Here is a 14,324-nt window from a genome sequence, read left to right as displayed (position 1 = left end):
CTTGCTTTAAATCATGGAGCTAAGAATTTTATAGAGTTAGGATTTGAGCCTTTAAATGTTTGGAATATTAGAATGAAGGCTTCTAAAGTTTCTAAGGTACAGTTGTTATTATCCATACGTTACCAGTGTCTCCTTTCTTGGGACATTGTTTCCAAAAACATTATGTAGACTTATATTGCCACTATGTTTAAAGTAACATGAAGAACGCCAAGAGCATTGCTGTATTTGCGATATAATTTGTTTACTTAATATTGTTTCATGTTTTTGTCAAAAAACTGAACCATGAATTTAATTTTTCTAATAGAAAACATTCAAATTTTTAAGTACATGCTATGTACAAGATATTTTATGAAATTAGTCAAATCACCTTGAAGATAAGAGACATATGGCTAATCCTCATATAAAGTAAACTGACCTTAGAGAATTCATAATGTAAAGCAGAGATGGCTTTACTAGAATATAAAGCCTTTGAACTTCAACCTAGGCTGCTTCCTGTAGTAGACACAGACAACCATTGGTTTACAGTAGACATTCAATAGCCAAACAGAGGAATGGAACAGATTTGTGGAATTTGGGAAACTGCAAAAAAAGAAGCATAGAATTTTGAACAGTAAAGCCCTAGAGGTGGGAAAATGCTTCCAAGTCCTTAAATGCTCATAACATTAGGAACACGGCCAAAAATTTCAACTTTATCTATAAGGCATGTTCAACCAAGCCCCAATTTTATAATTAAAAAAAATCTTTCTTAGGAGCTAATTTTTGTCCTCTTTAGTCATTTTTTAGAAGCTGTTTCTTTACTAATTATTTATTAAAACCAATGTGCATATAGAGAATGGGATGACCAAGGACAAGGAAATACTCTTTTAAATAAGTAGAATAAAATATTGGAAAATAGAATGTTTTCTTTCTTGTTGACATATGTTTTTGGAAAAGTGAGGAGGAATAGCTTTGCTTAATTTTGAAAATTGGTTGTATCTGAATCTTTGTATATTATTTTTAGATTACCTCTTTTTAGCCCTTTAGCAGGAAAAAAAAATGTGTATATATACATATATACATGTATATATGTATATATATGTATATATGTATATATGTATATATGTATATATATGTATATATGTATATATGTATATATGTATATGTATATATATGTATATATATGTGTGTGTGTGTATATATATATATATGTATATATATATAAATGAGATATTTTCTGGTACTACCTATAAATAAGAGAATGAAAGTATCCAAAGCTACAAGTGAAATGGTGCCCCAACTAAAATGAAATATTTGTAACTGGGTTATAGAATTTGGCATTCCTTATAATATGCTTTGTGGCTTTTTTCTGTATAATTTAATTACAATCAGGTGTTCATTTTATAAAACACTTTCTTAATTTATGTTGTAGGATGGTTCAGAAAGAGGCTAACTGTATTCTACATGTGACTACTTATGTGCTTCAGATTTTTCTGCGTATAGTTAATTAAACAGCCTTTTACGCAGTGTAAAAATACTAGCAATACATCATATTAAGCATAAGCTGAACAAGAGGTAACTATAAAGTATAATTGTCATTTAATCATAGGCATGCTTTAGGGAGCTCTGTTCAGATTCGGGTATTTTTCTTAAAGGGATAGGAAATTAGTATACAGTGGCTTGTGAAAAGATTCTGAGGCTTTGGTGATAGCATGTTTAAAATATATTACATTTTTATAGATGTTTCTATATTTCACAGCTGAAAATGCATATTGACCTTCTGGTTTCAGACCCCTGTAAAATAGGGCAGGTGATACTCGAATTTTATAGGTTAGGCACAATGGCTCAGGCCTATAATCCCAGCCCTTTGGGAGGCCAAGGTGGGAGGATAGCTTGAGGCCAGGAATTAGAGACCAGCCTGGACAATATAGCAAGACCCTATCTCTTAAAAAAATTGTGGATTACAGAACTAGAAACTTTCTTTTTTTAAGGAACAACAGTACATGTTTGTTTGTTTGTTTATTTATTTATTTATTTATTTATTTGAGACGGAGTCTCACTCTGTTGCCCAGGCTGGAGTGCAGTGGCCTGATCTTGGCTCACTACAACCTCCGCCTCCTGGATTCATGCCATTCTCCTGCCTCAGCCTCTCGAGTAGCCAGGGCTACAGGCACCCGCCACCACGCTCGGCTAATTATTTTTGTATTTTTAGTAGAGACAGGGTTTCACCGTGTTAGCCAAGATGGTCTCCATCTCCTGACTTCAGGTGATCCACCCGCCTCGGCCTCCCAAAGTGCTGGGATTACAGGCGTGAGCCATCGAGCCCGGCCAAGAACAACAGTAGATATTTACTGTTCACAGTTCTGGAAGCTGGGAAGTCTAAGATTAAGACACCAGCAGATTTGGTGTCTGGTGAGGGCCTGTCCTCTGTTTCTTGCTGTGTCCTTACACAGCAGAGGGATGAATACTGTGTCCTCACACAGAGGAAGGGGCAGGGCAGCTCCCTTCACTCTGTTTATAAAGACACTAATCCCATCCATGAGGGCAGAGCCTTCATGACTTAACCACTTCCTAAATGCCTCACCTCTTCATACTATTGCATTGGGGGTTAGTTTACAACATATGAAATTTGGGGGAATACCAGCATTCAGACCACAGCAGATTCACATCGAAAGCTCTGCCATTCCTTAAAAAGTAGACATACAGGTCGGACGTGGTGGCTTATGCCTGTAATGCCAGCACTTTGGGAGGCCGAGGCGGGCAGATCATCTGAGGTCGAGATTTTGAGACCTGTCTGACCAACACGGAGAAACCTCGTCTCTACTAAAAATACAAAATCAGCCGGCATAGTGGCAAGGCTGACCAACATGGAGAAAACTCGTCTCTACTAAAAATACAAAATTAGCGGGCGTGGTGGCACTTGCCTATAATCCCAGCTACTCGGAAGGCTGAGGCAACAGAATCACTTGAACTCGGGAGGCCGAGGTTGCAGTGAGCTGAGATTGCGCCATTGCACCTCCAGCCTGGGCAACAAGAGCAAAACTCCATCTCAAAAAAAAAAAAAACCACACAAGTAGACATGTAGTTGCCTGTAGAAGTATTGGCAACCACCTGTTGTGTACTGGCAACCCACATGAGAATGGATATTTTTTCATTTGTGTTTTAAATTTTATTTTGTATCTGTTTTATTAAAATATTAACAGAATATTAAATATTGATAGAACATACTACTTGTATGATAACTTCCATTTTTTAGATGAACTCTAAGATGTTGGCCCCTTCAGTTGTGTTTCTACTATCCTTCTCCTTAGGTCAATGTCTTCAGGTCTTCCACAAGTCTTTTTGGACTTGCCAGGATATTTCCTATCTCTCATTTCCCTGGAAATATTAGCCTCTCTCTGCAGGTCCCTCTACTGTAATGCCTTCTGTGGCAGCACAGGAATTGTCTACCCATTCAGGTTAGCAACAATTTTTAAGTATGGTGTAAAAATCTCTTTGAACACACTATAATGGTGAGAGAAGTTGCAGTCACAATTTTCTATTTCTTTCTATTTATTTATTTATTTATTTTTTTTGATAAATGGTCTTTCTGTCTCAACCAGGCTGAAGTGCACTGGCATGATCATAGCTCACTGCAACCTGGAACTCTTGGGCTCAAGCAATCCTCCTGCCTCAGCCTCCAAGTAGCTGGGATCACAGACATGTACCACTATACCTGGTTAATTTTTTTTTTTTTTCCAGTGGAGATGAAGTCTTGCTGTGTTGCCCAGCCAATTTTCTGTTTCTTAGCTGATTTGGCATAGGTTTCAACCAGGTATAGACCTCAGGCCAGAAACAGGTTTATAAGAAATACTGCATTTTTTTCATTATCTGTGACTCAACATGCCTTGATTCTAAGCCCACATCTTTCAGGCTGGTAAGATATCCATGCTTTGGGCTGGGCACGGTGGCTCATACCTGTAATCTTAGCACTTTGGAGGGCCAAGGCAGGCGGATCACGAGGTCAGGAGATCGAGACTATCCTGGTCAACATGGTGAAACCCTGTCTCTACGAAAAATACAAAAATTAGGTGGGTGTGGTGGCATGTGCCTGTAATCCCAGCTACTCGGGAGCCTGAGGCATAAGAATCCCTTGAATCTAGGAGGCAGAGGTTGCGGTGAGCCGAGATCGCGCCACTGCACTCCAGCCTGGCGACACAGCGAGACTCCATCTCAAAAAAAAAAAAAGATATCCATGCTTTGTTATGCTTTGGATTTTCTGCCATCCCCAGAGATGATAGGGTTTTATTTAAGCTACTGATTTTTGATGTGGAGGGAGGGAGGTATTCTCTGGTTTTGGTTGTGTGACCACAGGAGTGACCTTCCATACATCTCTTGTGCTCATCTGCATAGCCCACTTAAAACCATCTCCTCTCGGAACACAGATTTATTATTTCATGAGGTTGGGTACTTCACTGTCCATGAGGAACTTCAAAGGTTAAATGATCAGCTCTATGTTACAGAGATGAGATTTAGTACCCATGTCTTTAGACTTTCGATCCAGGTATGGGTTTTTATTATGAAAGAAACACAAGAGGAACCACTCATTTCTGATGTTGGCATTTGCCCTTAAAGAACCATATAGTCTTACATAGAAACCATTTGTCACAAAATATTGATATATTACTTTTTAAAGTCTTCTGTTGATGCCCATGCTCAGAGCTCTACATTTCCCCCTTTTTTTTTTTAATACCCTTTTATTTCTCTTATTTCCTTTTGCTGGTTATCTTTTCTCTCTCTTCTGATCACATGGCTTGGGGAGTCTATACTAAACAATGATGTTTAGTAAAGCAGTTGACAAATTGTTTTTTTTTTTTTTTGAGACAGAGTCTCACTCTGTCACCCAGGCTGGAGTACAGTGGCACAATCTCGGCTCACTGCAACCTCTGCCTCCTGGGTTCAAGCGATTCTTCTGCCTCAGCCTCCTGAATAGCTGGGACTAATTTATAAATGTGGGAAACGTGATAACCTATAGGATAATTACACTTTATTTGGTAAAATGATACAATGAAATCATTGGATGTGCACCACCACACCCAGCTAATTTTTTGTTTTTTTAGTAGAGATGGGGTTTCACCATGTTGGCCAGGCTGGTCTCGAGCTCCTAACCTCGTGATCCACCCACCTCGGCCTCCCAAAGTGCTGGGATTACAGGCGTGAGCCACTGCACCTGGCCAACAGTTGACATATTAAACTAGTTATGTAGATACTTCATTTTTACTTTACAGTTTTTGTTTCTTTTAGAAATGGTATGCACACTGCTATACACAGTATTTAGTGTACATAGTATTTCTAAGTGGAACATAATTTATCCCAAATATTTTCATTAAAAATAGTACAATTGAAGATATCAAATAGTCTCTCTGTCTCTCTCTTTAGTAAGCCTCTTCTGAAATAAGAAAAACCACTCTGCTCTAATAATCTAGTTACTAATCATCTGGTGGTGTGTTGCAGACGAGAAGGCACAGAGTATCTGGAATGAATAAAAGAGCTTCTTTAGGATTTGGGCTGAAAATGAAGTTCATTTAAATGCCAGAGATTTTCTTCTTACATTTCAACAGGCTTCTTATTTTTTTCCCTTTCTGTTGTAGGGTAGATGATATGCCTCCAGGAATATCTCTGCTTCCTGATAATATTCTGCAGGTTCTGAGGATCCAGCTGCTACAGTGTGTTCAGAAAATGGCAAATGGGTTAGAGGAACAACAGCAAGCATTGTCAATTTTGCTTGTCAAGTTCTTCATTATTCTTTGCAGGTATCTAGTAGAAAAAATAAGCTAGTTTTCACTCATAGGTGGGAGTTGAACAATGAGAACACATGGAGATGAGGAGGGGAACATCACACACTGGGCCTGTCGGTGGGTGGGGTGCTAGGAGAGGGATAACATTAGGAGAAATACCTAATGTAGATGATGGGTTGATGGGTGCAGCAAACCACCAGGGTACGTGTATATCTATGTAACAAACCTGCACATTCTGCATATGTATCCTAGAACTTTAATAAATTAAGTAAATAAAAAAGAAAAAAAATAAACTAATTATCTGTTTTAATGTAATTGTTACATTACCAAAATAATAATTAATTTTATTTATTATTAGTGATGTTTGTAGTTCATATGGAGCTTTAAAGAGTAAGTACTTTTTGGAATAGGCTTGTGGTTTGTTAGTATGTTGGAAATCCTTTTAGTTACTATACCTAGTTATAGCATGATTAGCCAAGATTTAAAAAAATTATATTAAAGTCAATGACAGTTTTTCTTCAGCAAGAAATTACTATACCAGTATTTTTCATATGGTTCTCACCTGTATATGTATATGCATTTTTATTACTCTGTGTTATTATTTATGAAAATAAATCATTCAGATATTTCATTTTATCATTTTATCAAATAAAGTGTAATTATCCTGTAGGTTATCACATTTCCCACATTTATAAATTAGGTCTGTGGTGCTTACATTTTGGTATGCATGAATAACAACAAGGAAACTTAGTAGAATATAGAGCTTGAGCCTTGCTTATGGAAATTCTGTTTCAAAAGGGCTCAAAATCTGGATTTTTCAAGCATTCCACATTCATCTACATATAAGAATTCAAGAACCATTGGTTTAGGGGCATCTGCATATAAGAATTCAGGAACCATTGGTTTATTGGCTCATATTCCTCTTGAAACCTATCTTCATTTCGGAAGCTACATTCTATATCTTTAAATCTATTTTCTTTTTGGAAGCCACTTTCTATAACATACATTATTTGTTTTATAAATATTTTATAATTAATTAGTAGATGAATAGCGACTTAATTTACCTCTTAGTCACCTTTGGCTTAATTTCTCATTGCCTTTGCAGGAATTATGGAATGATTGAGCAATAATTGCTAAAACATTTCACCCCTAATTTAGGCTCTCCAAGAGCCTTAGACATGTTTTTATTTGTGTGTTTTTCCTCATCCTTAAAATTTGGAAAAATAATACAAGAATTATAAGGGTTGAAGGATGCGGCCGGGTACGGTGGCTCACACCTGTAATCCCAGCACTTCGGGAGGCCGAGGAGGTGGATCACTTGAGGTCAGGAGTTCGAGACCAGCTTGGCCAACATGGTGAAACCCTGTCTCTCCAAAAAAATACAAAAATTAGCCAGGTGTGGTGGTGGGCGCCTGAAATCCCAGCTACTCAGGAGGCTGAGAGGCAGGAGAATTTCTTGAACCTGGGAGGCAGAGGTTTCAAGGTGCCGAGATAGTGCCATTGCACTTCAGCCTGGGTGATGGAGCGAGACTCTGCTCAAAAAAAAAAAAAAAAAAGATTAAAGGGAAAGGGTTTATTCAGGTAGTAAGACGTAAGTTGACCTCTGATAATTTGCTATATTTTCTGCTAGCTACCTACTACAATTTTGCTGAAATAAAAAATCCTACAGATATTTGTTTTAAATTCATTATGTTTAGATTTTGGTAATAGAGGGAAGCAATGAAATGCTCAACAAATTTTTTGGTTGAAAAAAAATTTTTTGGGTAGGAGATAGTTTCTTATGATAAATTTAATGTTCAATAGCTACCAGTCACAGAACATGTTTCTATTTCCAGAGACCTCACTTTACTTTTTTAAAGCTCCATTTAAAAACTTTAATCGACTTTATGTTTTAGAGCTGTTTTTATATAAATCTAGAATTCCCACATACTGCTTTCCCATACCCCTCGGTTTCCTCTATTATTAATATCTTGCATTAGTATGATACATTTATTACAGCTGATGCACCACTATTTATACATTATTAACTAAGGTCCATGTGCACATTAGGGTTCACTATTTGTGTTGTATAGTTTCATGGGTTTTGACTAATTTATATTGTCATATATAAATTTGACATAATCATCATTATAGGATCATATAGAATAGTTTCCCTACACTAAAAATGGCCTGTGCTCCACCTATTCATTCCTTACACACCCACACACACCCCACACCCCTGCCCACCCCAACCTCTGGCAACCACTGATTTTTTTTTTTTTTTTTAATCATAAGCATACCAAATGTTACAGGTTTCATTGTCACCACTGCAGCATGGGTTCTGTGATGGAAGCATAGCCTGTGTCTCAATTTAGCCACATTAACTTTTTTGGACACCATGATCAGCAGTACCCATTCTCATCTAGAATGAGGCTTAACCACTGGTATTTTAATGGTGTCTTTAGTTTTGCTTTAACCAGAGTGTCATAATTAGAATCATACAGAATGTAGCCTTTTCAGACTGGCTGCCTTCACTTAGCAGTATGCATTTAAGCGTCCTCCATGACTTTTCTTGTTTGTTTGTTAGACAAGGTCTTACTCTGTCACCCATGCTAGAGTGCAGCTGCTTGATAAGGGCTCATTGCATCCTTGGCCTCCCGGGCTCAATTTATCTTTCCACCTTAGCCTCTGAGTAGCTGAGACTATAGGTACATGCCACCATGCCCAGTTATTTATTTATTTATTTGTATTTTTTGTAGAGAAGGGGTTTCGCCATGTTGCTCAAGCTGGTCTCGAACTCCAGGGCTCAAGTGATCCTTCCGCCTTGACCTCCCAAGGTGCTGGGACTATAGGCATGAACCACCGCACCTGGTCCTCCTCCGTGTCTTTTTGTAGCTTGATAGCCCATTTCTTTTTGTCACAGAATAATACTCTACTTATGGACATACCACAGTTTGTTTATTCATTCCCCTGTGGCAGGACATCTTGGTTACTTCCAATTTTTGGAAGTTATGAATAAAGCTGCTACAAACATCTGTGTGCAGATTTTGCATACACATAAGTTTTCAACTCATTTAGGTAAATACTGAAGAGTATAATTGCTGTATCATACAGTAAGCTTATGTTTAGCTTTGTCAGTGCAAAATTGTCTTCCAAAGTGGCTATACCATTTTGCATTCCCACCAACAATGAATGAGAGTTCCTGTTGCTCTCCATGGTTTCCAATATTGGATTATACTATTCTTTTATATTTTAGCCATTTTAATAGGTGTTTGTAGTATCTTATTGTTTTAATTTACAATTCCCTAATGACAAAAGATGTTCACCATCTTTTCATATGGCTGTATACCATTTGTATCTTCTTTGGTGAAGTGTCTATTTAGATCTTTTGCTCATTTTTAAAAATTGGGTTGTTTTCTTATTAAGTTTTAAGACATCTTTGACTGTTGTGAGATGTAATTCCTTTATCAGGTATCTGGGCTTTTTTTTGTCGTTGTTGTTGTTGTTGTTTCGAGACAGGGTTTTACTCTGTTGCCCAGGTGCAGTGAGTTCTGTTGCCTGAGGTGCAGTGGCGTGATCACAGCTCACTGCGTCAAGTTATCCTCCTTCAGTACCCCCCACCCCAAGTAACTGGGACCACAGGTACATGCCACCATGCTTGGCTGATTATTTTTTGTAGAGATGAAGTCTCACTATATTGCCCAGGCTGGTCTCTAACTCCTAGGCTCAAGCAGTCCTCCCACCTCACCCTCCCAAAATATTCGGATTACAGGCATGAGCCACTGTGTCTGGCAGGTATCTGGTTTGCAAATATTTTTTGATAGTCTGTGGCTTGCCTTTTTATTCTTTTAATAGTGTTTTGCAAAACAGAGGCTTTTAATTTTAATAAAGTTTGACTTAACTTTTTTCTTTCATGCATTATGCTTTTTTAAAAAAATAGAGACAGAATCTTGCTCCATCACCCAGGCTGGAGTGTACTGACATGATCATGGCTCACTACAGCCTCAACCTCCCTGGCTCAAGTGATCCTCCCACCTCAGCCTCCTGAGTAGCTGGGAGGCACACCACCATGCCCGGCCAATTGTTTTAAAAAAATTATTGTCTTGCTGGCAGGGTGCAGTGGCTCACGCCTGTAATCCTAGCACTTTGGGAGGCCAAGGCGAGTGGATCACTTGAGGTCAGGAGTTCCGGACCAGCCTGGCCAACGTGGTGAAACTCCATCTCTACTAAAAATACAAAAATTAGCTGGGAATGGTGTGCCACACGCTTGTAATCCCAGCTACTTGGGAGGCTGAGGTGGGAGAATCGCTTTAACCCAGGAGGCAGAGTTTGCAGTGAGCCGAGATCACGCCACTGCACTCCAGCCTGGGTGACAGAGCGAGACTCCATCTCAAAAAAAAAAAAAAATTTTTTTTTTAAATTATTGTCTTGCTATGTTGCCCAGGCTAGTCTCAAATTCCTGGGCTCATGCAGTCCTCCTGCCTCTGCCTCTCAAAGTGTTGGGATTACAGACAGGCATGAGCCACTACACTCAACCTCTTTTTCTTTTTCTTTTGCTCAAATTGTGGGTCTGTTTCTTTTGTGTATTGTTTCTTTTGATTTTCAAACTTGTGTCGCCTTCTGAGTCGCCTTGTGAGTTATTTTTGAGTAAGTGTTGGTTATTGTTTTTGAAAAATCATAGAGATACTTTTAGGCTGGGGATAATATTGTCTTTCTTCTCAGTTAATGTACATTTGTTTTTGGAAAAGTAGGATCCCTCTAATACAGTGAATGATTGAGCTGACTTGGACTTAGTCTCTGTGACTACTAATCTATTTTCATTTCACCTTTACTTCTTGAGTGTTGTCTTTTGGGATCTTAAACCACAGCCTTAGAGACAGTCATTTTCGGGCTCTGAATTCTAGTTTTTGTCCCTTTTCAGCACTGTGAGACTGTCAGATGTAATCGACAGCTTCTCATTGTTTCCTCTGTCAGGACTGGTACAAGTCATGAGTGCAAAAATGGATCTAAATGCAGGTCTCATCTGTTTCTGTGTTTCCTTGTTCTGTATCTTGGATCTGTAATTTTTCACTTCCTTATTAATTTTCTCATGCCTTTAAACAGATTTTTAAAAAAATGTTTTGTCCATGTTTTCTAGTTGTTCTCAGGGAGAGGACTGATCTTAGTCCACTATTATTGGAAGCAGAATTCTTGCAGAGGCTTCCAATTTTGCCTCTGCCTGTACCCTGTTTTCTCCAAGTTGTCATGCCAGTCTGACTTCTTACATTAAGAAGTCTTTTGGTTGGGTGGGTGTGGTGGCTGACACCTGTAATCCCAGCCCTTTGGGAGGCTGAGGCAGGAGGATTGCTTGAGCCCAGGAGTTCAAGACCAGCCTCGGCAACAAAATGAGACCCTCATCTCAACAAAAAATGTAAAAAGTTAGCCAGGCCTAGTGGCACATACCTGTAGTCCCAGCTTCTCAGGAAGCTGGGGTGGGAGGATTGCATGAGCCCAAGAGTTTGATGCTGCAGTGCACTGTGATTGCACCGCTGCACTCTAGTCTGGGCAGCTGAGCAAGATCCCATCTCTTAAAAAAAAAAAACCAGAAGAAGTCTGTTAATTCTGTTAATTTTTCTAAAATTAGCATTTACTGGATTTTAAGATATAAAATGTTTTACAAGATCACAATATCTCATAACAAAATTAATGAATGTTGCTTTTTTATTATGTCAAGGAAAAGATTTTAGGTATAGTAAATATTGTCTGTTTTACCTCAGTCTTATAAAAATGGAATAAAAATGGGGGACCATATTTTAGTTAAACACTAAGCACTTATGAACCCACTGCTTTAAACAAAATATGGTACTGTGCCATCTTAGAGTAAGTAAAGATGCTGTTAGCCCTTTTTCAAGGACTTTTAATGTAGTTGAGGAAATATGAGAGCCTTAAAAGGAAACCGTAATTCAAAAAGCAAAGTGAAAATGATTATACTGCACATGTGTTATAATGAAAACAGTATATACAAAAAAGAAAACTAAGAATCTGCATAGGGACAAAAATCCGTAAGGAAATAATGTAGATGAACATAGTTGCTTATTTTTAGATTGCAAGATATTGGTGTTTATTTTTTCTCTTCTGTTTCTACTTTGTGATATTTTCCAATTTTCAATAATAAATAGATGCTAATCAGCATATACTTTTTAAATGTTATCTGTTTATAGTAGTTAAATGGTGCTTGAGGTGTATTTCACAGTTGGTGGGAAAGCAGTTATATAACCACACTGATTTTATGTTTTAATAAATGTCACTTGCATTTTGTTTGCCGGTATGTGTTCTCATAATTCAAGCTGAATTCATGAACATATGTTTTGTTCACCATTCTTATGCAAAAAATTAAAGTCTCTTTTTCTCACAGAAATCTATCAAATGTGGAAGAAATTGGGACTTGCTCGTACATTAATTATGTCATCACCATGACAACACTCTATATTCAGCAAGTAGGTGTGAACTAATCTTTTTTGTCACTTTACTGAGAGCAACTAGGTTTTACTTTTGTTTTTTTGTTTTGTTTTGTTTTGTTTTGTTTTTTTTGAGGTGGAGTTTTGCTCTTGTTGCCCAGGCTGGAGAGCAATGGCCTGATCTCAGCTTATCACAACCTCTGCCTCCCAGATTCAAGTGATTCTCCTGCCTCAGCCTCCCAAGTAGCTGGATATTATAGGCATGTGCCACCACGCCCAGCTAACTTTTGTATTTTTAGTAGAGACGGGGTTTCTCCATGTTGGTCAGGCTGGTCTCAAACTCCTGACCTCAGGTGGTCTGCCCGCCTCGGCCTCCCAAAGTGCTGGGATTACAGGCATGAGCCACCATTGTCTGGCCTACTATTTTTTATATTATAGTTAGTATAGTTAAATATTTTCAGAAGAGGTAATAATTGAGAAGAGACTTAAACTTATTATTGGGTAATGCATATTTCAGAAATCTTATACATATTACCTAAATATAGACAAGTAGTTATTATATATACTGTTATTTAATTTAAAAATTCAAGTGTTTTATAAATGGCTTTTAAAATGATACAATTTGTGATTTTTATGTATTATTTATTTATCACATATCCTTCCTACTGAAAACATATTACTTTTTCAAAAGATGTTTGGCTATTTATTTTAAACCTATCATAGGACATATTTAAAATCTTAGAGGCTATATCCAGTCCATATGATTAAATGACTCGTAGTCTCAAAGGAAAAGTTTGGCTTGTTTGAATACAAATGACTTATTGTTAGATGATAAGATATGTCTTTAATTTATGTTTAACTTTGTTCTCAGTTAAAAAGCAAAAAAAAAGAGAAGGAAATGGCAGATCAGACATCTATTGAAGAATTTGTGATCCACGCATTGGCATTTTGTGAAAGCTTATATGATCCATATCGGAATTGGAGACATAGAATTTCAGGGTATGTCTTATAAATAATAACGTTCATTTAAAACCTGAATGTCATAATATATTTGATTCTTCAAAGCAGGTCTTCTCTATGAAAGCAATTGGAAAGAAGTATATAAGACCCACAGGTTTAACTCTGACCTAGAGAAATATGTTGGAGGGAATGAATTAGTGATAAATTCTGCTTCTGAATAATTACATATGCCCTGAACTTGTATTTTGCAATGCAATTTTGAATACTAATAATCTGATAAGAAATGTTAAAGGCAGAGTAGCATCAAATACAGTATACATATTTTTCAAGAAAAGTTCTTTTTTAAAAAACATACTTTATAATTCGAAAATGCTTTCTAGCAGTATTTTGTCCATTTTTTTCTTTTTTCTTTTTTTTTTTTTTTTTTTTTTTTGAGACAGAGTCTTGCTCTGTTGGCAGGCTGGAGTGCAGTGGCACAGTGGCATGATCTCAGCTCACTGCAACCTTCACCTCCCAGGTTCAAGCAGTACTCCTGCCTTAGCCTACCGAGTAGCTGGGATTGCAGGAGTGCACCACTGCGCCCGGCTAATTTTTATATTTTTAGTAGAGACGGGATTTCACCATGTTGACCAGGATGGTCTCGATCTCCTGATCTCATGATCTGCCTGCCTCGGCCTCCCAAAGTTCTGGGAGCCACCGTGCCCGGCCTTTGTCCATTTATTTTTAATTGTAGAGCTTCTGTCGTCAGGATCCCATAAGGAAAACATAAATGAGACTAAATATTTTTATTTTTAGACACGAGATCTCACTATGTTGCCCAGACTGGTCTTGAATTCCTAGGCTCAAGTAATCCTCTCGCCTTAGCCTCCCAAAGTACTGGGATTATAGACATGAACCACTGCACGCAGCCTCCTCGCACTTGATATTTTAAAAGAGAAGATCTAATACAAGGAAATTGATAAATATTAGAGAATTGACAAAGCAAAGATGGGACATTGACTTTAGGAAACAGCTACCTTCCCTGGGGTCGTGGGAACAAAGGGAAGAGAATGGAGTTATCAGAATCTCTAGACTTTTGGAGAACAGGCCCTACAGCACTGAGGTTCAGACCTCTGAGGAAGGAGCATTGCATAGCTGGTGCTGATATCTCTTGAGCAATCAAGAGGCTTATTCTGGGATTGCCAAAAATAAGCTG

At 37.8% G+C, this 14,324-nt stretch overlaps 1 protein-coding gene and 1 non-coding gene across 6 annotated transcripts in view; one reads left to right on the top strand and one right to left on the bottom strand.

Annotated features, from left to right (window-relative positions):
* Positions 1–14,324, top strand: part of NBEAL1 (neurobeachin like 1) — a 212,068-nt gene that overhangs the window by 35,915 nt on the left and 161,829 nt on the right. For all 5 annotated transcript variants that reach the window (XM_058439532.1, XM_032754888.2, XM_058439546.1 and 2 more), the window contains exons 4-6: positions 5,607–5,768; positions 12,127–12,208; positions 13,041–13,168. In XM_058439532.1, coding sequence (XP_058295515.1) covers positions 5,607–5,768; positions 12,127–12,208; positions 13,041–13,168 — 372 coding nt within the window. The remainder of the gene's footprint in view (positions 1–5,606; positions 5,769–12,126; positions 12,209–13,040; positions 13,169–14,324) is intronic.
* On the bottom strand, positions 8,034–8,167 carry LOC116809911 (small nucleolar RNA SNORA1). The gene has a single exon (XR_004370075.1). It is a non-coding gene; the product is annotated as a small nucleolar RNA SNORA1 (small nucleolar RNA).

This window comes from Hylobates moloch, unplaced genomic scaffold, assembly GCF_009828535.3.
Source record: "Hylobates moloch isolate HMO894 unplaced genomic scaffold, HMol_V3 SCAFFOLD_1, whole genome shotgun sequence".
Lineage (NCBI taxonomy): Eukaryota > Metazoa > Chordata > Mammalia > Primates > Hylobatidae > Hylobates > Hylobates moloch.
The sequence above is the reverse complement of the archived record's forward strand: the minus strand, read 5'-3'. Positions and strand labels throughout refer to the sequence as shown.